This window comes from Lepidochelys olivacea (assembly GCF_965140295.1).
Source record: "Lepidochelys olivacea isolate rLepOli2 genome assembly, chromosome: 6".
Taxonomy (NCBI): Eukaryota; Metazoa; Chordata; order Testudines; family Cheloniidae; genus Lepidochelys; species Lepidochelys olivacea.
In genome coordinates, this window is record NC_140416.1 from 20,609,391 (window position 1) to 20,634,931 (window position 25,541).

The following is a 25,541-nucleotide window of genomic DNA, read 5'->3' on the forward strand; positions in this document are numbered from 1 at the left end:
TGCAACTTAATTAGTGCTACTCGAAGTCTCAACATGGGGCTTGATCCAAAGAACAATGAAATTAATTGGATTGTTTCCATTGACTTCAATGGGCTTTGGAACAGGCCCAGAATAAACAAATGCAAAGACTTAATCAGGTAGCTGGAAACATTAGGAATGTCTATTATTTAGGTGGTGGGATATTTCCTTATGAATTACTTTGCATTTTCCAGACCCCTCAGTATAACCTGCAGATGGTTACCATACATTTTCAAATAAATCTCCTCTGTCCTGTGTTTTGTACTTTTTTCTTTCTGAGTAAAGTTAACCCTCCTTTCTGCTTCCATTGTCACCCTTAATCCAGTTTGCCCCCAGTTTACCTTCCTTGATTAAATGTTCTTCATATCAGAAGCATCATTTATAGTTCTCATGCAAACTGACTATCAGCTTTCCTATTGCCCTTTCCCAATATACATACATAACTGTTCAGTCTCAGAGCAAAAGACTAAGAACTCCTACTCAGGAGTAGGATCTAAAATGTGTGTGTGTTTTTCAGATAAATTAATAACTGGGGACTATGATATGTATGAAATAGGGGATGTGGGAATGGTAATGATTATGTACCTGAATGAAAGTCCATCAGAGTCACAGCAAAAGTCAGGCCCTATATATCATTGTCATTGACTTATATATAATAACTTCTGTAAAAAAAAGTAATAAAGACTTAATATTAAAAATAACACACACAAAGAATTACCTTTCCCCATCTAACAGTTGTGTGCTAGAAATCCTTTTAATGAGATAAAACAACCTCACTTTTAGTAAGGTCAAGTTAAATTTTAACTGAAAAGAGAATGCCACAAAAATATCTGTTGCTAACCTAGGAATGTCTGAACATTAAGGCCCCTGAAATCTCCCCATGAGTACCTCAGGTATTTAATACCACAGTCAGCTGATACTTTTCATTGTGTTCATTGCCAGCTTACTTTGGTGAGTGTAAATGGGTGTGCATATGAGAGAGAGACAAAGAGAAGGAATGAGCAAAATTTACAATGACCCAGTTTACCGAGAATGTTATTTGATATTGATTGCTTTTCATCTAATGGGTTTGGTTTTTCTTTTTTTCAGCTCTGTGACAGCAATGCCTTCACCGTTCTAGGAGAAGTCCGCAAATGTGGCCTAACTGACACCGAGACATGCCTGAAAGGTGTAGCCATAAGCATAAGTGGAGGACAAACTGTATGTAGTAAAAACAAATACCCAACCTTTTGCCTGAATGTTTTTTAAATTGACAGTTATTGGGTAGGTAGGTGTGAGTGGGAAGGATGGGCTTAAACTGAAGACCAGAGAAAAACTTTAGTGATCTGTAGCTTGCAAAAAGTGTTTACCCATCACCAACTAGACTCACCACAACTACTGTTCCTGATGCAGTAGGAACTGTGTTCAGCCTTATGTTGTGTCCAGATGGAAAAATATTTGAACATGAATGGTCCTTGATCCCAAATCCTGTAGCAATGAACACACATATGTATTGTTTGTGGTAGATACCTGCACAAAAAAGAACAGTGCAGCTAGGAAGTCAGCATTGGTTTCTGTTCAAATAAGAAATAACCTTAATCAAGCAAAAAGAAACCGCAGTGCAAACAATGGAAGTCAAGACACTGGTAGTTCTCAGGCATTTACATTTTATACAGATTTTCTAAATAATTGCTAGTTATAACAATTATAGAAAATAGTATAGTAACAAAAAAAGTTGTGGTGAACAGTTGATTTTCAAAAAAAGAAAAGGAGTACTTGTGGCACCTTAGAGACTAACCAATTTATTAGAGCATAAGCTTTCGTGAGCTACAGCTCACTTCCTCAGATGCATATAGTTGATTTTCACTATATCAAGCGTCCAGCTTTTTTCTTCATCTTGTACAATACTAGATATGAAATATTTGGAAAGTGCTGAACAGTTCCTAAACCTGCTTGCCAATCACTGTCTTTTCCTTCTTGCCAGATCGTTGTGATCAAACCTTCTGGCAGCGTGTTTGTGAATACGATCTACACCCAGTTGCCCATCTCTGCAGGTATGTTCTTTTAAGAGACACCTGTGGCATTCGCAGACTTTGACTTGCCTAGCCTAGTGCTTTGCTTCTACTCTCAGTTACATTCTGAAGCCAGTTACCCTGCAGTAACCTCTTATTTTTAAAATAATTCTTTTTGCTCATTCAGCATTTTTTAGTTTGGAGATAATCGGATATTGTTACGTAACCATTAGAGAACTTCTTCTATTCATACATACATTATCACTCTGATATTTCCAGACCCAAGTAGTAGTGTAGGAGTAAATTTCTGATATACACTGGGACCCAAAAACCAGGCCCTACAACTTACTGAGCCATTAAGTTGCCCTGTGTCTCTTCTGCCTGTTTTCATGAATATTGTTCATCATTAAAGACTTTCACTCTATCCAGACCTCCTTAGTTTCTTCCTCATATTTACAGGAAGTACAAATACTGTATGTGTATGGAGTATTTCCAGATTGGATCCTAGGACAAAATCATGTTAGGTATTTCTCACAGAGCCAAAGTCTGTTTGGACACACAAATTCATGTTCTTCTCCTTGTTCCAAAGAAATTACTACACTGGAGGAGTGTTCTGCCCGCTTGCCGCCTAGAATAAATATAGACTAACTTTGTACCAGATTTTAGATCCAGTTTAAAGTAACGCTCCTTTTTTCTGCAAGTGACAGCTTTACACTACATGGAGCAGCAGCTTAGTATAAAGAGAATCTTTGCAAATAATGGACAGTTGTTGCAATTTTTGATCACATACGAAAATGTGTTTATTGTGTTCTTTGTCCGTAGCCAATGTTACCATCTTCAGGCCTTCATCATTCTTCATCATTGTACAAACAAACTTTGGGCTTCAGCTTGAGATCCAGCTCATACCCATCATGCAACTCTTTGTAAGCTTGGACCCATCCCACAAAGGGCAGACATGTGGTAAGTGGACTTATCTAACAAGTGTCTTTCCTACTGTGGAGAAGAGACTGACTTAACTTGAAAGTGTATTATGTGAGATGTTAGTATAAGTGTTAAGCCACATTGTTGGTTGGTTTATGTTGTTGGAAGAAGACCAAAAGAACATATGCCACTGAGTGCATGCAGACACAGAGGCTTGGACTCCTAGACAGAAGCACCACCCAGACTGCTTGTTTGGGTGGGAGACAGGTAGCAGGATCAGAGACAGTCAGAGAGTTAGACTGTGCTCAGGAAGGGAAGCACTGCTGAGCTTTTATAAGATTAAGATTTCTCTCTGGGAGTAAGAAGTAGAAGGGTCACTGAATGCTATTTTTACTTTTAGGTTATGTTTACTCTGATCAAATAAAAGTGTAGTGGTTTTTCAGATCCAGAAGTCAAAACATAGCCAATCTGTGGATTTTGAAGAGTTCTGCAGGGCCCCTGAAATAAAGATAGGAAAAGTAGCCAGGTTAGTCTGATATTCACAGGAAAGTGTCCTAAGAGAAAGCTTTCAGAGGTAAAAAGGTTGTACCAGCAACCCAGAGACATGGATCTTGAAAAAGGTACATAATCAGGAAGGAGGAGGTTGTGACCCCACTCACTGAAATTACCTTTGATCTTGTATGAGAGATTCAAACTCCTTCTGCTTCCCACTAAGGTCTTTGTGGAAACTTCAACAATATCCAGACAGATGACTTCAAAGCCACAAGCGGTGTAGTGGAAGGAACAGCAGCCGCCTTTGCCAATACCTGGAAAACCCAGGCTGATTGCCCTAATGTCAAAAACATCTTTGAGAACCCGTGTACCCTCAGCGTAGAAAATGGTATGTTCGTTAAAATAATATTTTTTTCTACAATTAGAAGACAAAATACTTCTGACAAAAATAGGTATCAGAAACAAATTCAGATTCTAAATTCCATGTTACGTTTAGATGATTTTAAAAATTAAATCATAGCAAAAGATTAGCTTGAAAAACAAGGCAATTATTTAACTGCAAGAAATATTAACAGGATGTTGTGACTCATTTTAACTAATCCAATCTTGCCCATCCACTTTCAGTCAGACGAGATTGAGGGTTTCTCTTCATAAATAATAATAATACTTAAGACTAATAGAGTATTTTAGAGCCTCACAATAGCCCTCTGAGTTAAGAAGTGAAGTGTTAAGATTCCCATTTTGCATATGGGGAAACTGAGGCACAGAAGAGGTTATCATTCCATCCTGTAAGATGCTGAGTGCTATCTAGAAGGTGTGGTGTGCTCAGAACTTTGCATGTTTGGACTGTATGTAACTTGCCCAGTGCTGCACAGTGAGTCATGAATCATACTTGGAATTCATTGGTTCACAGCTCTCAATCTTCTGTTCTAACCAATAAAGAACTTAAGTTTTTACAGTCCACAAGCCACTCTTTCTGCTGCTAATATGAATTGAGCCATTGGTAATCCACATTGAAAATCTCCTGTTTCAAAACACAAGTTCAAGTTTTTGCAGCTTAATAAAGGCAGCCATTGTGATTTAGCTTCAGTCAGTTTATGACACGTTCACATTTCTGTACAAAGAGAGTGGGCAGCTTTTTGTGTTTGAAGAAATACAGAGCCAAATTCTACTCTTTGTTATGCTTCTGCAACTCCGCTGAACACAACGGGGTTACAGTGATGTAACTGGGAAGAGAATTTAACCCATAAAGTGAAACATGAATTCCTTGCATTTTCTGTTTTTCCAGAAAAATACGCTCAGCACTGGTGCGGATTGCTGACTGACACTCAAGGACCTTTTGCTGAATGCCACTCAACAGTGAATCCAGATGTTTACCACACGGTACTTCACTGGTTATTTCTTTCGCCTTTATAATAGCACCAGTAAGAGTCTGATCCCTGATACCAAGTGCCAGGAGAAACACGTACTGAACAGGAGGACCTGGTTTAGACACCCAATTTGCTTCTGACAAGTTCATCAGGCTACAATAACGTTTAACTGTAATTTGATTTCATGTAATCTACTCCTTCTCTAAGTAGGCATTTTTCTTTACACTATCAGGAAGATAAGTTTACTTGTTTCACTTTGTATGTGACACTGCATTGATTGCAAATATCTGATATAAAGAATAAAACTATTTTTTCCTTAAATAAAAGGAGGAACATAAAAATACAGCTGCAGACATCTATTGTACTTCCTTGTAAAGGATTGCATCTTTTTTGCAGGTACTCAGGGTAATTTCCCTTGCAGGGAAGTAATCCAAATTTGTGTGTCTGAAACACTCTTAGATAACTATGACTGCAAAGAAAGAAATGCTTAGATTTTTATACAGATATAAATATACAGACATTAATGGGCCAAATTCTGCTGTCAATTACATTGATGAAAATCCAGAATAAACCCATTGACATACTTCAGATCTATACTGGGGAAAATCAGAGCACCATTTGGTCCATTACGTTGCAAAGTGAGTACATCAAGGTAGAATTTGGCCCTATAATCCATTATAAGACTAAATAGAGCCAGTGATTTTGGCATGCGAATGCAAAAACTTCAAGGGAAATTTCTTTGGATGGGCAGTTCAGTGATTACTAACGACTCTTATCTGTATTCCTAGAACTGTCTGTTTGACACCTGTAACTGTGAAAAGAGTGAGGATTGTATGTGTGCTGCCCTCTCTACCTATGTCAGAGCCTGTGCTGCCAAAGGAGTCCTGTTGAGCGGATGGAGGACCAATGTCTGCAGTAAGTTTTAAAACCATTCACTGGTTAAAAATGATCAGCCAGTAGGACCTTTATACCAGTTTCCAAGAAATCCAGGGCTCTCCCAGTCAAATCTTAAACAAAAGTTTGATGGTGTTCTAGCACCCCTTATAGAATCTAAGGGGTATGAGTAACGGGGGATGTAATGAAAGATAAGTAGGAAGTTACCTAAAGAAGATGCTTCATGAGAATCATGCCTAAGCTGAATGAAAGTCCCAAGGAAATATCAGGGAGCATAAGGCTTTTACTGTGGTTTAATATAATTAGGATGCTTCCAGTTTTATTACTTTAATATACTGATGGTGGAAGGAAGAAGGAGGGTTAGGGTTAGGGTTTAAAAATAAACTGTACAAATCAATATGAGTTAAATTCTCCTCTTGTTTAAACTGAAGGAACCTCATTGACAGCAATGGGGTTCTCTAGTGTACCCATCCGAGATAGTAATTTGTGGGGTAAATTTTGTAGTACAAGTCCAAAAGCCATGTAAATTACATTAAAGTTGACCTCACTTCAGAATTTCATCCATTCCTTTTTAATCTGTGGACACACAGGATCTGTTTTATCATACATAATATATCCAAAATCTGGCATTTATAGCCATCATTAAATAAGCTATGAATGTAATTTACTTTTTTTTACTCTCTCAAGCCATAACTTCATGCCCCAAATCCCTGACGTACAGCTATGTTGTCAATTCCTGCCAACCCACTTGCCGATCTTTGAGTGAGCCCGATGTCACATGCAACATCAAGTTCACTCCAGTTGATGGCTGCACCTGTGCAAATGGAACTTACATGGATGAAAATGGCAAATGCGTGCCCGCTACTAGCTGTCCTTGTTATTACAAAGGATCTGTGCTACCTTCTGGAGAGGTTGTTCACGACAATGGGGTCATATGGTAAGAGGTTCTTTAACAAAACACTGGGGCTGGACACTGGCAATCATGGAATCATATATATTTTATGGAGTCTAGTCAAGTCAAATGAGTTTCTCTCCCAGTTTAAGAATTTTCAGTGTGAAAATCACAATTATTCATGAATTTTTAGGATTGTCTTTGTTTAGAAGTCTTTCTTTAATCCAGTCAACTAACTCAATTAGCCATATTTTCTCCCTGAATTTAAAAGGTTAAAAAAGTCTACCAGTTTGATATTCCCTGTACTTAAAATGAAGAATGCTGGTGAAACGAATAATATTATGGAAGAAACATTTTAAGTGTAATAATCTATGTAGACAAACTGACTGGGTGGCATTGTCTTAGCATAAGGCACAAGCTTGTTTTCTGGACAGTTATAGCAGAAATGATATGCAAACAATGTTCACCATTCTGCTGAAAAGACACTTTCTATCTCTGGCCACAAGGTGGCATTTCAGTATCCCAGATTCCATAGGAAAGACAGGATGTATGGCAAGATAGAAGCAGCTCTCCATGTAACTAACTATGATTTGAAGCAAACATAATTTCTCTCTCTTTCTCACAGCTCTTGCATACATGGAAAGCTGGACTGCGTTAGAGTGAAACCACAACCAGGTATAACCCCTTTAAAGCTTTATTTTAATTCCCTACCACACTTCTGAGTGAATTCTGTTTTATTACAACGATGAAGATAGCAAACATCTGAAACCCAGCAGGGAAATTAACCCATCAGAAACTATTTGCATAGCAGTTTTGTAGTATTGAGGATATAATTCTTGAAATGCAAAGTTCCATTCTTTGTATTGTGGCATAGTGGAAACAAAATATGACAAGAACTAAAGGATCTAATTCACAGCAAGATAAGATCTGGTCGCAGTTTTACATATAAAACAGAAAATTGCCCTAGGGAGTACATAAGAACCACTGAATTTCCTAAAAATAAAAAATTACTGGAAGCTTGATAAATATAGGGTGAGGGGTGTGCTTTATGAATTGTTCTCCAAAAGGCAAATTTCCATGAGACTTCTTAAAAATGAAAGTCAGCAAAAGGAAGCAAAAAATAAATAAAAATAATACAGCTGTTAATATAGTTACAAGAATCAGTTTCTTTTTTCAACAAAGAAATGATGGTTGGATGTATTTCTTAACAACTGAAAGGTGGTTCAAAGCACTTATCACAGATTTCAGTGTGTATTAGGTAAAACCCAATAGTATAACATACCACAGACTCCATTCTCCATACAGCAGAAGAAAAAACATTAAGATCCAAATATTGCTCCTGTGCCAATGGCAATTTTTGTAATGACATTCACAGCCAGGGCTCTGGCCATACTTCTGGTTCAGATGTTTAATCATACAGCTATCATCAGGTGCTTATCCAAGACGTGGCACCCAATCCTGCAGTCGCTACTCAAACAAAAATCTCCCACTGGTGTCAGTGGGAGTTTTAACTGAATCAAGACTGCAGGATTTGGCTACAATTACCATATCTGTGCTTGCAGAGGGGGTAATTAAACATGCAGATGACCAGTTCTGTAACTAACTGGCCATTTGTGCATGCCGTTACATTGCACATGAAAGCTATGCATATGCTATTCTAAAATGCAAAGTAATGTGAGAATTAGTTGCAATTTTTTTTTTCTAACTATAATTCCAAGCTTACAACCAAAAGCAATGAACTCCTATATCTGAGGTTATTTATAATTCTAAACAAAGCCTTATGCCAGCTATATGGCTAAATGATTTCAGGAGAGAGCTAAAACGCGTGACAGAGCAAATGAAGGTTATTTACCAGTAACTGGAGCGTTCCAACTAGATTGTGTTCCTTGGTTTAACTCTAAAATCAGGGCTCTTTGGAGGCATATTCATAACAAATAATTACTGTAGCAATAACTGATAACTCTGTGTTTGATCCCAAAATGTCTTATGACTTTTGTCTCCTACAGTCTGTGCAGCTCCCATGGTCTATTTTGACTGCAGCAATGTCACTGCAGGCACAATTGGATCCGAGTGCCAGAAGAGCTGTCAGACGCTTGACATGGGCTGCGTAAGTGCCAATTCCTTATGCCCACTTGAAAACATTTTCACATCCTGACCAAAATTAAATCTCTCACACTCTGTGCTGTTGTAGTTGAATGTTTCTTTCCCACTGACATGATTTATCAAATGATGTTTTCTCTGTGGTTCTTACAGTACAGCACACAATGTGTCTCTGGCTGTGTGTGCCCTAATGATCTCGTGTCTGATGGCAAAGGTGGCTGTGTAGCTGTGGGGAACTGTCCATGTGTTCACAATGAGGCCTCTTACAATCCAGGAGAAACAATCAAAGTCAACTGTAACACATGGTAGGTATATGTTGAATAATTATGGTTTTCACAGTCGTAAAGGGGGATGGGTACATGTCCATGCCACTTAAACTTGAGAAGAATCTCATTTTGCTGTAGCAGAATTAAGACTTATAGCACACACTTGAATGGGGCTCATATTCCATGCAACAGAAGGTGATGTTAGATATACACATAGCCTGTGCTCTAGAATGTGGTTGGCAATGGGATCCTTCACTGCAGGAGGGTTAGTAGTTAGTTCAGCATTGGTATCTAATGTTGAAATCTAATATTCAGCATAAAAAAAAAACAGGCTCTCCTCATTCTTTTCAAAGCCAAACAAGAATAGTTAGGAAATGATGAGGACAACGGTGGGCTTTATATCCCCTCATCTCCATTAGAGACGCATGGGAAAACTTTATGCCTGCTCACTCTACATGCAGTCCCTCAGTGGTGCATACATCTCAAAAAAATCTAAGGGGTTTTGAAATCCAAAAGGTTTTTAAATCATATTGCCCATTTAATCAGAAAATAAATTTATCTTTGAGAATTAATGGGGTCTATGTCCTGTTGGCCCAGAGCTACTATACATTACCGTTTAACATTAGTAAGCACTATTTCCCAGGATCATCGGTTTAATGTATTTTGGGGATAAACAAATTTGGAATCAAATTTACATCTGGCTATATAAGGAGAAATGAATATGTTAAAGTATTTTTGTTACAATTGACCTTTTTTCTCCCGCCTAGCACTTGTAAAAACAGAATGTGGCAATGCACCAATGAATCTTGCCTGGCAACCTGCTCAGTTTATGGAGATGGTCATTACATTACTTTTGATGGCAAACGCTTCAGCTTTAGTGGAGACTGCGAATACACACTGGTCCAGGTACTGAGCTTCTTTCCTGGGATTATTACACCACTAAAAGTATCTTGTGTTCCTACATGTGGTGACCTTACATCACTATCTTTAACTATCACTCCTGTTCTCAGGATTACTGTGGTAAAAACAGTACCAGCCTTGGAACCTTCCGAGTTATCACTGAGAACATCCCCTGTGGAACCACTGGGACCACCTGCTCAAAGGCCATTAAAGTCTTCCTACGGGTGAGTAGCTTCTTTGATAAACTGTGGGAAAGAACATGTGTATCTGGTCTCTGACATGAGTAAGATGCACAATGGACTGTCCAAGGTAGATCTCACTGTAAAAATATCCAATCAGACAGCATAACCTTTCCTAGACATCCAAACTTGCTGCCAGCAATTGCGCTATATTTTAGGAAAAAATGCTGTAGAATAATTCAGACAGTTACGGATATGTTAAATCTGTTGGCTTTTTAACTGGCTTTTCTTCCTATTTCAGAACTATGAACTGGTACTCAGTGATGGAAAGTTTGAAGTGATAGAGAAGGTCCGTGGAGGGGAAGTGCCATACAAGGTCCGTTACATGGGCATCTACATGGTGATTGACACTGACACTGGGCTGATTCTCATGTGGGATAAGAAAACCAGCATATTCATCAAGCTCAGCCCAGATTTTAAGGTGAGTTTTAGAAGCTGTATGACTGGGATCAACTCCTATGGATACACTTTAGTGTTACCTCTTGAAGGAGAAAATGGAAGTGCAGTGAAACATAAGTAAGACTTTGACTGCAAGACCGAATGAACTCCTATTGCATATTTTCAATCTTTCAGTGGTGTCTCAAAATAGATCCTTTAGAGTGACAGACCGTAGTGGGGTGATAGGTTGCTTCTGAGTACATCATTCATGTACACAAATTACATAATGATTTCATAACTAACTAGTAGCAGAACACTCATTAAAGGTCATTACTAATAAGGTAGGTTCACAATTAAATAAAACTAGTTAGGATTTTTTTTAAAAAAAAGAATTAAGAACAAAATTATGTGTCTACTTTACTTCTTTCTTCAGACAGGATTCAGTACAATAAAAAAAAGGGTAAGTTTTTCGGTAAAGGTATCTGCGGGGAAAAGTGTGAGGCTGTCACTGAAGAGCCAAAGTCTACATTAAATCTGAAAAGTCAGAGTTTCAGTTAATCACAGACACTGGCAAACACATTTTATTAGCACTCATCAGTTTGTTTGTTTCTCTATGCAGGGTCAGGTCTGTGGCTTGTGTGGGAACTACGATGGCAATGGCATTAATGACTTTACCACCAGAAGTCAGTCTGTGGTAGGAGATGTGCTGGAGTTTGGAAACAGCTGGAAGGTTTCTCCGACTTGCCCAGATGCCAAGAGCAACAAGGATCCTTGCACTGCAAACCCTTACAGGAACTCCTGGGCCCAGAAGCAGTGCAGTATAATCAACAGCAAAGTATTTGCTGCCTGTCACTCTCAGGTATAGCAAATCCTTATGTGGAATCCTTCTAAGCAGGAATTATAATATATACAGAATACCTTAGTGATGCACATTGCGTTGCCATTCCCTGCAGTAAACATAAGGATGCTCTACCTGTTTTTTAATGTATATGTACATTTGATTGTGGAAGAAGCATCATGGGCTTGATCCGGTTCCACACTGAAGTCAATGGAAAGATTTGACTTCAATGGGTGCTGGATCAGGTCCTTTAAGACCAAACTGAACTCGTAGCTAATTCCAGGAGAACTATGCAGAAATTTCACTGAGATTCATTTTCTTTTTTTGCCAAGTCACCTGGTACATCAAAGAAGTATGTGACACTTGCACAGATGTCATCAGATCACCCTTTTTATATGGGACAATCACAGGATGTGTTATTCTGTCCAGCAGGATTAGCTTCTGATAATACCTTTAATTGATAACAGGATGATTGTTGTGATAGGATGTACTAATCTAATTATATTTTTTTCAATTAATTTGCAATGTCCCACAGCTGTTAGGGTAGTCACTTCTCTTACGATTACTAATGCGAGGTGTGTCCTAAACTTGATGTCTTCACTTGACTTTATAAAAAAAAATATTCTTGTAATTTCCCCCCCAACTTAGACTCTTTTTTCCAAAAATCATAGTTTATTCTGCATGTAGTTCCATTGCTACAGGGAATGATGTTACAAGAGGAAAAGAAAAGAAAGGCATCCATTTACAAACATTTGACTGAAATTTTAGGAGGAGAGGGAATTGCTATTGCAAAGCAAGATGACAAGTGCAAGGAACAAAAATTAAATGTCATGTATTCTAACAGGTTGAACCAAATGAATATTATGAAGCATGCGTGACTGATGCTTGTGCCTGTGACACTGGGGGAGATTGTGAATGTTTCTGTACAGCGGTAGCTTCATATGCTCAAGCATGTAATGAGGCTGGCATTTGTGTTGCATGGAGAACGCCATCTATCTGTCGTGAGTATTACAACATAACTTCATGGAGGGAGAGGGAGAAAAAGAAATAAAGAATGAGAAGGAAAAAAAACATAAGAAGAATTGAAGAGGAGTAAAGTACTGCTCCTGAGATGCACTACAATCTGGAAAATAGTAAAATAGCCCAAAGCAAACAGCAAATTATCAATAGAACTATCTACAAAACTTCCTTTTCCAATCTCTCTCCAATTGTAGATATGATTGAAATAAAACTGTGCCCTAGTGATTGTATTAGTTGTTAAATTACTGTATTATCTAGTTACAGATTGTGATATACCACTGCCATCCTAGTAAGTTTTATATATATATACACATACACACACACAGAGCTGTTATCTGTCACAGTGTAAGTAAATAGCAATGCATAGTAGCAGCTGAAAAATTTATGTTCCAGTTAATTGAATTTTATGCTTTCTGTCAGTGTCTTGTAGAGGCTTTGAAACATCACTGTACTCAATACAACTGTAGAAGTAAGATAATCATATTGAATTAGAAACAGGATAACTACTGTTCACTACTTGCAGAATTATGCTAGCATTATGGGATTTGTACACAGCATATGGATAGCTAAGAAGCACTTTGGAAACATTTTGTTCCATGTATATTTTCATCCATTTTGCCCTCTTCCAGCTCTGTTCTGTGATTACTACAACCCGCAGGGGGAATGTGAGTGGCACTACAAGCCTTGTGGGTCCCCTTGTATGAAGACCTGCAGGAACCCAAGTGGAAAATGCCTTCATGAGTTACAAGGCTTGGAAGGTAAAATACATTAACTATATCTCACCCTACTTATAAAACCTAATTACTGATGGTGAACTAAAATTCCTACTTCTCAATATATTTAATATTTTTATTAGAAAGTACAAGCCAGGTTAGTGATTATGGAGTTTTCTGAATTGTGTGTAATTCTCTAAAGGGGTCATGATCTTCTTTGGGATTAAAATCCAAATTATTGTATTTGAACTCTGAGAGAAATTTATGCTATGGCAGCAATATCATCATGTCACTAAGGATGACATTCCACCCCTCAACAAGAAATCAATGCAGACTTTAGATAGTTGTCTAGAGACACCCGCAGTGTAAGAGATCCAGTGTCAATATAACTTTCTTTGTTACTGCAGGCTGCTATCCAAAGTGTCCAGAGGACAAGCCCTATTTCGATGAAGATGATATGGAGTGTGTTGATCACTGTGGCTGTTATGATGCCAAGGGAAAATATTACAAGCCAGGAACACCCATTCGTTCAGAAGAGAACTGTCAATCATGGTAAGCTTAGCTGTATGAGGATTTTAGGAGGATCCGAACATAATGTACTGGCCATTAAACTCCATGGTTTGCTAACAGGAATTGGTCTTGTACCTACTGTGCATAAATTACTATTGAATACATAAACACTTTTATTTCTGGGACTGGGAAGGGAAAGGATCATGATCTGAAATTCTTTCCTTTGGAGTGATTTGCTTGAAGCATATTTCTCTGTTTTATTGCGCATTGTGTATTATCCTAAAAAAGACAACCTTCTTTGTACTTCATTTAGGAAACAAATTGACAAGGTATTACTGAAATCATTATCTAAAATTGGTCTATAGCTTAATTCTGTTCATTTGTTTTTGCTATTGTCTTGGCATGTATCTGTCTAGGAGAGTTCTTCAGTATTTTTATATGTTTTATTTTTTGTAACTGATTTCTTCCTTACATAGATATTTACTTAGGGACGTATTCTGATATGCTTCTCATGCTGAATAGCAATTTACTCCACAAAGTCAATAGGACTACTTGCAGAGTACAGTGTTAGTCAGTGTGAACAAAGGTACCAGAATCTAGCCCTTAATTAGTAAGTGAGAAATCCCTATCTTTGTGCACAGCCTGAGTAAACAGACTGTGTTCTCACAGGGGCATACCATCAAGGTCTGAGGAGAGGGAATCCTCCTCACTAGGCTACAGAGCAGTTAAAGAGATTCTCTGGCAGCTATTTCAACCTAAGAGCAACAGTAATTCCGCCGCCACCATCCTTGCTGCACTTCCCCTCCACTGCGGGGAAGTGGTCAGTGGAGCTCTTCCTGCTGCCTCCAAAACCTTCTTCTGTGGCATCATGGAAGGGATGCAGTGGAGAGTATTGTTAATAGGCACAGATGGTGTTACAAATCCTGTCTGCAGATTGAAAGAAGCCTGCCCACCCTGCCTTTCTGCAGCAGAACTGTACCGGTGTGAGAGCTCAGGGCCCTCCTATCACAGGATGGATGAGAACATGACTTGGAGAAAGATTAGGTCTTTTCGAGCTTACCCACACAACTTTTCTCCATGAACTTCATTTTGTTCCTTGGGATATAAATGCAACAGAAACAGTTAAAACAGTAAAATGTATGTGGTTATCCTTTATGCATCTTCAGTCCCATATTTTTTTTCTCTTTTCCACCCACAGTGAATGCACAATGAATGGCATTAAGTGTGAATATGATGAAGATGGTATGTTGACACAGCAGCTTTTATCTGAACATGAACTTTTTGGAACAATCTATTCCATATTACAGGAAATCTAATGATGATATTCTCTTTTGATTTACAGACTGCTACTGCACATATGATGGAAAGCAATATGAGTATGAGGATGTCATCTACAACACTACAGATGGTATTGGCGGATGTATCATTGCAACTTGTGGTCACAATGGAACAATTGATAGAAAAGTCTATGCATGTTCTACACCCTTAACCACAACACCGTTTGTATTTTCCTCTTCAACACCTATATCCACCACAACAGGTATATTTTGAATGAATACATGCGCTCACTGTACTCTTACTTGCTGTTGATTGACATTTACCTACCAAACCATGCCTATAACTCTAATGAATGGATCAGAAACTCAAAAACTAATAAGACCTATTTTTATTTGCATTTTGTGTATTTTATATAGTTTTGATTATAGCTAGAAAACAAATTGAAACATGAAAATATAGAAAATAAAACCACTGTGCATGGTTTTGATATTATCTTTGCTCAAATTCAGACAGATTCATTAGAAAACAATCCCATGGGTATTTTATAAACTGTTATGGCAACTGATTCTATACCACTCTTGTTAAAACTGCTATATAGAAAATTTCCACAGATAGTAATCGGCACAGTCATAGAATCATTCCCTATTATTCATTTATTAAATTGCAGAATGACTAATTTCTCCTAAAATCCCTGTCAGTATCACAGTATTTTGAAAATGTGGTTAGTAAATGGATTGCTCAGACCGAGATACTATGCTTTTCACCTCTAGATCTCTGGTTCAATCTGTCCCAGATTGGTAATGGCTGAAAGTCATGACCATCTGATGGTTGTTTGGTAGCACACGTGAGATTAGTTAGTCATTTTATTATAGTTCTTAGTGCTACATCACAGAAACTGTCACCATAGTTGACATTAACTGGCAACTTTTCAGAAGTTTCAGAGAGGCCTGCATTGAATCAGCAAGGAGCATGAACTACTCTCTCCACCCAAGAGATGGTCCTTTACAAACAGACTTGAAGCACATTAGGGCAGCATAAGAAAACTTATACCCCTGATTCAACCCTGCAGTAATTGTTCTATGAATAAATAGAGAGGAGTGCAGGCAATGTGACATGTTCATGAGCAGTAAATTTATATAACAAATAAATTATGTGCATATGTGGCCTACTCCAAAGCCCACTGAATTCAATTATGTCTTTCCATAGCTTCAGTGGGCTTTGGATCGGGACCTTAATGTTCATGAGAAAGTGCAAACATGCTGCGCAAAATGGAAAATGTTATGCAAAGATGTTTTTTCCCAAGTGTGCAAATTATGCATGTGTAAGTCAGGCAACTATTTTTGAAATTTTGGTCATTACTCTTTTTCCTAGCACATCACAAGAAATAATGGACATGCCCTTGGAAGTGATAAATCCAGGCATACCAACAAATTCATATGTTGTGGTTATTTTCACTATTTGAATGGATATTCATTATAATTTAACTAGCCTAATAAATGGATATATTTTTGAGCTGAGTATACTAGCTCATGCCCTTTGGCCAGTGCCTAGACAAGCCCATCTTCCTACAGATAGTAGACATCACACTCAGTCTATTTGGTATAACAGAAAAGAGAATATTTGCTGGAACTTCTTGGTATTCTTCATTTAAAATTGAAGGTTGAGTACTAAATTTTCATTATTTTTGGTTTTTAACTACAGTGACACCGACTACACCAGTCTGCGTTCGTGAAGTATGTCAGTGGTCACAATGGTATGATGTGAGCCATCCAGGGCCTGGGATCAACGATGGAGATTTTGACACTTTTGATAACTTAAGAGACAAAGGTTATAAAGTTTGCAAAGCTCCAAAGGCTGTTGAATGCAGAGCTGAAAAATTCCCAAACACACCATTAAATGAACTAGAGCAAAAAGTAGAATGTAGTACAACAACGGGACTAATATGTTATAATAAGGATCAGCATCAAATGATCTGTGACAACTTCCAGATAAAAATCTTATGCTGTAGCTTTGTACCATGTGATTATACAACTCCTGCCACCACAACGCCTGAGGAGACTACAACACCCATCTCAAAAACGACCACTCCAGAAACTACTGTAACCAGTATATCTTCAACAACTACAGCACTACCTACCAGCACAGAACCTAAAACAACTATTCTTTCCACAAGTACCATGACCTCCAAAACTCCTTCCACAACTCCAGTCACAGAAACAGCGAGTGTGTCCACTTCAACTCTTAGAACCACAGCTCCAACAACAACAATCCCTGAAACAACTTCTAGCCCTTCAACAGAAACTGTATATACTACAGGGGAAATCACCTCCATAACACCTTGTAAACCAAAATGCAAATGGTCTGAATGGCATGATGTCCATTTTCCCAGTCTGGACAATAAAGGAGATTCTGAAACATATGATGATATTAGAGCAGCAGGAAAAGTGATCTGCAGCAAACCTGAAAATATAGAATGTCGAGCTGAGAAATTCCCAGAAAAATCAATTGATAACATTGGCCAAACTGTCCAGTGCAATGTATCCTTTGGACTTGTCTGCAGAAATGAAGATCAGGAAGGAGTGCTCCAAATGTGCTATAACTATCAAATAAAAGTATTCTGCTGTGATGATTTTAGTCATTGTCCATCCACAACTACAGAAACTACAACAACTGCAGGCACAACTATTGTTTCAACGGAAACTTCCACCCAGACTCCTACAACTACAGAAACTACAATTTCAACAGTAAGAACTACACCTTCAACCACCACAACAACAGAAACCACAACCAAAGAAGTTACAACAGCTACTCCTTTAACAACCACCCCTGTAGAAACTACAACAATCATAACTATACCTTTCACTACCACAACCACAGAAACTACAACTACTCTAGGCACACCCATTGTTTCAACAGAAACGTCCACACTGACTTCTACAACTACAGAAACTACATCAACAGTAGGAACTACACATTCATCCACCACCAGCATAGAAACTACAACAATCACAACTACACCTTTCACTACCACAACCACACCAACTACAACAACCTCAGGTACTACAACCATGACAACCCCTCACACTACTACTACAATACCAACCACTACGCCAATAACCTCAACACCAATTCCAGACACTTTTACAACTACAACTACTTCACCAACCACTACTCAAACCACCACCACAGAATTTACCACAATAGTAAGTACAACCACTACACCAACAACCACTGAAACTACCACAGCTGCAACTACTACACCTATTTCAACAACAAAACCTACATCATCAATAACAGTAACTACTCCAGCAATAACCACAGTCTCAGAAACTACAACAGCTGTGACAACTGTTCCTATAACAACTCCTGGTTGTTTTAAAGAACTATGTGAATGGTCACAATGGTATGATGTAAGTTACCCAGGGTCTGCTATCAATGGTGGAGATTTCGATACATTTAAGAATATAAGAGCCAAAGGATACAAAGTATGCAAAGCTCCAAAGGCTGTGGAATGCAGAGCAGAAAGATTCCCTAACACAGCATTAAATGATCTGGAGCAAAATGTAATATGCAGCAAAACAGAAGGGCTGATATGTTATAACAAGGATCAACTTCCACCAATCTGCTATAATTACCAGATCAAAATTCAGTGTTGCCAAAATGTAAATGTACCATGCCCAGCCACTACAATGACAGTAACAACCACCCCAGCCACTACCCCAATTGTAACAACCACCCCAGCCACTACAACAATACTAACAACCACCACCACAATACTAACAACCACCCCAACCATTACCCCAATAGGAACAACCACCCCAGCCACTACTCCAAGAGTAACAACCACCCCAACCATTACCCCAATAGGAACAACCACCCCAGCCACTACTCCAAGAGAAACAACCACCACAACAATACTAACAACCACTCCAACCATTACCCCAATAGGAACAACCACCCCAGCCACTACTCCAAGAGTAACAACCACCCCAGCCACTACTCCAAGAGTAACAACCACCACAACAATACTAACAACCACCCCAACCACTACCCCAATAGGAACAACCACCCCAGCCACTACTCCAAGAGTAACAACCACCACAACAATACTAACAACCACCCCAACCATTACCCAAATAGGAACAACCACCCCAGCCACTACTCCAAGAGTAACAACCACCCCAGCTACTACCCGAATAGAAACAACCACCCCAGCAACTACTCCAATAGTAAAAACCACCCCAGCCACGACAAAGACAGTAACAACAAGGACGACAGCAATAACACACCACATTATTACCCATATAAAAACAACAAAACCACCTCAAACAGGACCTATACATCAAGAAACGACTAAAGCAATGCACAGTACAACTAAAGAAACCACACTGGTGAGTAAAACAACACCAGAAAGAACTCCAGTCACAACAACATCAACAATCTCCACAACACTGCCAACTACCACAATTGTAGAAACCACCACTAGTGAAACAACCCAAAGCACAACGACAATTGGTACCACCTCTCTACCTACCACAGAAATCCCCACAACATCGCCAAGACCCACAACTTCACAAACATCTATTTCCTCAACTACAACGTGTCAGCCAATGTGCACATGGTCCAAATGGTTTGATGTTGATTTTCCCTCTTCTGGACCTAAAGAAGGAGACATTGAAACCTACAACAACATAAGGGCAGCAGGAGAGAAAATCTGCAGAAAGCCTGAAAATATTGAGTGTAGGGCAGAACATTACCCGGACAAGAGCATCGACCAGATCGGTCAAGTTGTGCAGTGCGATGTCAATTTTGGGCTGGTGTGCAAAAATGAGGATCAAATTGGGAAATTTAAAATGTGTGTCAATTACGAGGTACGTGTTTTCTGCTGTGAAGAAAACCCTAACTGCCCAACCACAACCAGAAGTATCGCGACCACAACTACACGTACGCCACCAACTACACTCAAAGAAACCACCATTGAAGTCACAACTTCGCCTAAACCACCAGTCACAAAAACACCAGGAACTACCACTTCTGAAACAACTCCAGTCACTACACCTAAAAGTACAACCAGAAGCACAACGGGCACCACTACTCTACCTCCCAAAGAAACCACCACAACATCAGCAATCTCCACAACACTGCCAACTACCACAATTGTAGAAACCACCACTAGTGAAACAACCCAAAGTACAACGACAATTGGTACCACCTCTCTACCTACCACAGAAATCCCCACAACATCGCCAAGACCCACAACTTCACAAACATCTATTTCCTCAACTACAACGTGTCAGCCAACGTGCACATGGTCCAAATGGTTTGATGTTGATTTTCCCTCTTCTGGACCTAAAGAAGGAGACATTGAAACCTATAACAACATAAGGGCAGCAGGAGAGAAAATCTGCAGAAAGCCTGAAAATATTGAGTGTAGGGCAGAACATTACCCGGACATAAGCATCAACCAGATCGGTCAAGTTGTGCAGTGCGATGTCAATTTTGGGCTGGTGTGCAAAAATGAGGATCAAATTGGGAAATTTAAAATGTGTTTCAATTACGAGGTACGTGTTTTCTGCTGTGAAGAAAACCCTAACTGCCCAACCACAACCAGAAGTATCGCGACCACAACTACACGTACGCCACGAACTACACTCAAAGAAACCACCATTGAAGTCACAACTTCGCCTAAACCACCAGTCACAAAAACACCAGGAACTACCACTTCTGAAACAACTCCAGTCACTACACCTAAAAGTACAACCAGAAGCACAACGGGCACCACTACTCTACCTCCCAAAGAAACCACCACAACATCAGCAATCTCCACAACACTGCCAACTACCACAATTGTAGAAACCACCACTAGTGAAACAACCCAAAGTACAACGACAACTGGTACCACCTCTCTACCTACCACAGAAATCCCCACAACATCGCCAAGACCCACAACTTCACAAACATCTATTTCCTCAACTACAACGTGTCAGCCAACGTGCACATGGTCCAAATGGTTTGATGTTGATTTTCCCTCTTCTGGACCTAAAGAAGGAGACATTGAAACCTATAACAACATAAGGGCAGCAGGAGAGAAAATCTGCAGAAAGCCTGAAAATATTGAGTGTAGGGCAGAACATTACCCGGACATAAGCATCAACCAGATCGGTCAAGTTGTGCAGTGCGATGTCAATTTTGGGCTGGTGTGCAAAAATGAGGATCAAATTGGGAAATTTAAAATGTGTTTCAATTACGAGGTACGTGTTTTCTGCTGTGAAGAAAACCCTAACTGCCCAACCACAACCAGAAGTATCGCAACCACAACTACACGTACGCCACCAACTACACTCAAAGAAACCACCAGTGAAGTCACAACTTCGCCTAAACCACCAGTCACAAAAACACCAGGAACTACCACTTCTGAAACAACTCCAATCACTACACCTAAAAGTACAACCAGAAGCACAACGGGCACCACTACTCTACCTCCCAAAGAAACCACCACAACATCAGCAATCTCCACCACACTGCCAACTACCACAATTGTAGAAACCACCACTAGTGAAACAACCCAAAGTACAATGACAACTGGTACCACCTCTCTACCTACCACAGAAATCCCCACAACATCGCCAAGACCCACAACTTCACAAACATCTATTTCCTCAACTACAACGTGTCAGCCAACGTGCACATGGTCCAAATGGTTTGATGTTGATTTTCCCTCTTCTGGACCTAAAGAAGGAGACATTGAAACCTATAACAACATAAGGGCAGCAGGAGAGAAAATCTGCAGAAAGCCTGAAAATATTGAGTGTAGGGCAGAACATTACCCGGACATAAGCATCAACCAGATCGGTCAAGTTGTGCAGTGCGATGTCAATTTTGGGCTGGTGTGCAAAAATGAGGATCAAATTGGGAAATTTAAAATGTGTTTCAATTACGAGGTACGTGTTTTCTGCTGTGAAGAAAACCCTAACTGCCCAACCACAACCAGAAGTATCGCGACCACAACTACACGTACGCCACCAACTACACTCAAAGAAACGACCAGTGAAGTCACAACTTCGCCTAAACCACCAGTCACAAAAACACCAGGAACTACCACTTCTGAAACAACTCCAATCACTACATCTAAAAGTACAACCAGAAGCACAACGGGCACCACTACTCTACCTCCCAAAGAAACCACCACAACATCAGCAATCTCCACAACACTGCCAACTACCACAATTGTAGAAACCACCACTAGTGAAACAACCCAAAGTACAACGACAACTGGTACCACCTCTCTACCTACCACAGAAATCCCCACAACATCGCCAAGACCCACAACTTCACAAACATCTATTTCCTCAGCTACAACGTGTCAGCCAACGTGCACATGGTCCAAATGGTTTGATGTTGATTTTCCCTCTTCTGGACCTAAAGAAGGAGACATTGAAACCTATAACAACATAAGGGCAGCAGGAGAGAAAATCTGCAGAAAGCCTGAAAATATTGAGTGTAGGGCAGAAGATTACCCGGACATAAGCATCGACCAGATCGGTCAAGTTGTGCAGTGTGATGTCAATTTCGGGCTGGTGTGCAAAAATGAGGATCAAATTGGGAAATTTAAAATGTGTGTCAATTACGAGGTACGTGTTTTCTGCTGTGAAGAAAACCCTAACTGCCCAACCACAACCGGGAGTATTGCGACCACAACTACACGTACGCCACCAACTACACTCAAAGAAACCACCATTGAAGTCACAACTTCGCCTAAACCACCAGTCACAAAAACACCAGGAACTACCACTTCTGAAACAACTCCAATCACTACACCTAAAAGTACAACCAGAAGCACAACGGGCACCACTACTCTGCCTCCCAAAGAAACCACCACAACATCAGCAATCTCCACAACACTGCCAACTACCACAATTGTAGAAACCACCACTAGTGAAACAACCCAAAGTACAACGACAATTGGAACCACCTCTCTACCTACCACAGAAATCCCCACAACATCGCCAAGACCCACAACTTCACAAACATCTATTTCCTCAGCTACAATGTGTCAGCCAACGTGCACATGGTCCAAATGGTTTGATGTTGATTTTCCCTCTTCTGGACCTAAAGAAGGAGACATTGAAACCTATAACAACATAAGGGCAGCAGGAGAGAAAATCTGCAGAAAGCCTGAAAATATTGAGTGTAGGGCAGAAGATTACCCGGACATAAGCATTGACCAGATCGGTCAAGTTGTGCAGTGTGATGTCAATTTCGGGCTGGTGTGCAAAAATGAGGATCAAATTGGGAAATTTAAAATGTGTGTCAATTACGAGGTACGTGTTTTCTGCTGTGAAGAAAACCCTAACTGCCCAACCACAACCGGGAGTATTGCGACCACAACTACACGTACGCCACCAACTACACTCAAAGAAACCACCATTGAAGTCACAACTTCGCCTAAACCACCAGTCACAAAAACACCAGGAACTACCACTTCTGAAACAACTCCAATCACTACACCTAAAAGTACAACCAGAAGCACAACGGGCACCACTACTCTGCCTCCCAAAGAAACCACCACAACATCAGCAATCTCCACAACACTGCCAACTACCACAATTGTAGAAACCACCACTAGTGAAACAACCCAAAGTACAACGACAATTGGAACCACCTCTCTACCTACCACAGAAATCCCCACAACATCGCCAAGACCCACAACTTCACAAACATCTATTTCCTCAACTACAACGTGTCAGCCAACATGCACATGGTCCAAATGGTTTGATGTCGATTTTCCCTCTTCTGGACCTAAAGAAGGAGACATTGAAACCTATAACAACATAAGGGCAGCAGGAGAGATAATCTGTAGAAAGCCCGAAAATATTGAGTGCAGGGCAGAACATTACCCAGACATAAGCATCGACCAGATCGGTCAAGTTGTGCAGTGCGATGTCAATTTCGGGCTGGTGTGCAAAAATGAGGATCAAATTGGGAAATTTAAAATGTGTGTCAATTACGAGGTACGTGTTTTCTGCTGTGAAGAAAACCCTAACTGCCCAACCACAACCAGAAGTATCGCAACCACAACTACACGTACGCCACCAACTACACTCAAAGAAACCACCAGTGAAGTCACAACTTCGCCTAAACCACCAGTCACAGAAACACCAGGAACTACCACTTCTGAAACAACTCCAGTCACTACACCTAAAAGTACAACCAGAAGCACAACGGGCACCACTACTCTGCCTCCCAAAGAAACCACCACAACATCAGCAATCTCCACAACACTGCCAACTACCACAATTGTAGAAACCACCACTAGTGAAACAACCCAAAGTACAACGACAACTGGTACCACCTCTCTACCTACCACAGAAATCCCCACAACATCGCCAAGACCCACAACTTCACAAACATCTATTTCCTCAACTACAACGTGTCAGCCAACGTGCACATGGTCCAAATGGTTTGATGTTGATTTTCCCTCTTCTGGACCTAAAGAAGGAGACATTGAAACCTATAACAACATAAGGGCAGCAGGAGAGAAAATCTGCAGAAAGCCTGAAAATATTGAGTGTAGGGCAGAACATTACCCGGACATAAGCATCGACCAGATCGGTCAAGTTGTGCAGTGCCATGTCAATTTCGGGCTGGTGTGCAAAAATGAGGATCAAATTGGGAAATTTAAAATGTGTTTCAATTACGAGGTACGTGTTTTGTGCTGTGAAGAAAATGTAAATTGTCCTGTTACAACCTCAGTTTTGTCAACAACGCCCACACGAGTAACCACTCCAACTCTCTCAAGTACACAAACAGGAACAACAGAAGTAACCATGACAACTACTCACTGCTTTTGCCAAATTGAGGATGCTGTTTTTGCACCTGGTAAGTCTTTTACAATCCATGAGAATATATTTAAAATAGATTTTTATATCATGTTTGAGTCGGTATTTTAATTAAAGTACAGATTAGAATTTTCTAATTATATTAAAATTTTACATAATCACATTTAACTAATGCAGTTTTTTCAATCATTATTTTATGTTTTTTCTTTGTATATTGTATTGTGTGTATTCTAATGGTTGTTTTTTTATAGGTGAAATTATTTACAACAGAACAGACAAGGATGGATGTAATTTTTATGCCATTTGTAGTAAAACATGTTCAGTGGAGCGATTTAAGGGACCATGTAGCTCAACAACTCCAGCAACAACAAATACTCCGACAACTTCAACATCTAAACCAACTACGACTCCCACTACAACAGTTAGTTCCACCACTAAAATTGAGTGTCCTGATGCTAAACCTCCCAGAAAGGTATTGATCTCTTATGATCTTGTTCAGGCTTGAAATTACTTTTAATAATAATGGGGCTCGCAGGAAAGAACATTATAAATTATTTGAAACTGAAAGACCACATATGTTTTTAAAATAATTCTTGTGGTAGATAATGTGCCCCCGTTTGTGCAAAATTGGTATAAACTCTTGTAGGACAGCCTGGGTATTACATGTTAATTTGTGCAACCTGGTATCTGCAAATTGCAAAGAGAATTAATCTTCCAAAATATTTTATTGTAACTGAAGTGGATAGCTCTTTATTCTCTCCATTCTGTAATGGCCAGTCTTGCCTCTTCTGTACACTGGAGTAGGGGATGGGGATGCCTCTTACTCCTGGGGTATATTAGCTCTACACTGGACTGATAATTCTTCAGTATACTCAAGATAGT

At 39.6% G+C, this 25,541-nt stretch overlaps 1 protein-coding gene across 1 annotated transcript in view; it reads left to right on the forward strand.

Annotated features, from left to right (window-relative positions):
- MUC5AC (mucin 5AC, oligomeric mucus/gel-forming) overlaps window positions 1-25,541 on the forward strand; it is a gene marked incomplete at its 5' end in the record, with an annotated part of 56,381 nt that overhangs the window by 13,661 nt on the left and 17,179 nt on the right. Inside the window, 21 exons of the mRNA XM_084629789.1 lie at window positions 1,108-1,218; window positions 1,982-2,051; window positions 2,832-2,969; window positions 3,646-3,810; window positions 4,711-4,805; window positions 5,581-5,707; window positions 6,374-6,623; window positions 7,204-7,253; window positions 8,585-8,685; window positions 8,832-8,983; window positions 9,712-9,850; window positions 9,955-10,068; window positions 10,325-10,504; window positions 11,081-11,320; window positions 12,144-12,300; window positions 12,949-13,077; window positions 13,440-13,584; window positions 14,741-14,784; window positions 14,885-15,082; window positions 16,522-24,699; window positions 24,911-25,131. Of these exons, the coding sequence (XP_084485915.1) occupies window positions 1,108-1,218; window positions 1,982-2,051; window positions 2,832-2,969; window positions 3,646-3,810; window positions 4,711-4,805; window positions 5,581-5,707; window positions 6,374-6,623; window positions 7,204-7,253; window positions 8,585-8,685; window positions 8,832-8,983; window positions 9,712-9,850; window positions 9,955-10,068; window positions 10,325-10,504; window positions 11,081-11,320; window positions 12,144-12,300; window positions 12,949-13,077; window positions 13,440-13,584; window positions 14,741-14,784; window positions 14,885-15,082; window positions 16,522-24,699; window positions 24,911-25,131 (11,004 nt within the window). The remainder of the gene's footprint in view (window positions 1-1,107; window positions 1,219-1,981; window positions 2,052-2,831; window positions 2,970-3,645; window positions 3,811-4,710; window positions 4,806-5,580; window positions 5,708-6,373; window positions 6,624-7,203; window positions 7,254-8,584; window positions 8,686-8,831; window positions 8,984-9,711; window positions 9,851-9,954; window positions 10,069-10,324; window positions 10,505-11,080; window positions 11,321-12,143; window positions 12,301-12,948; window positions 13,078-13,439; window positions 13,585-14,740; window positions 14,785-14,884; window positions 15,083-16,521; window positions 24,700-24,910; window positions 25,132-25,541) is intronic.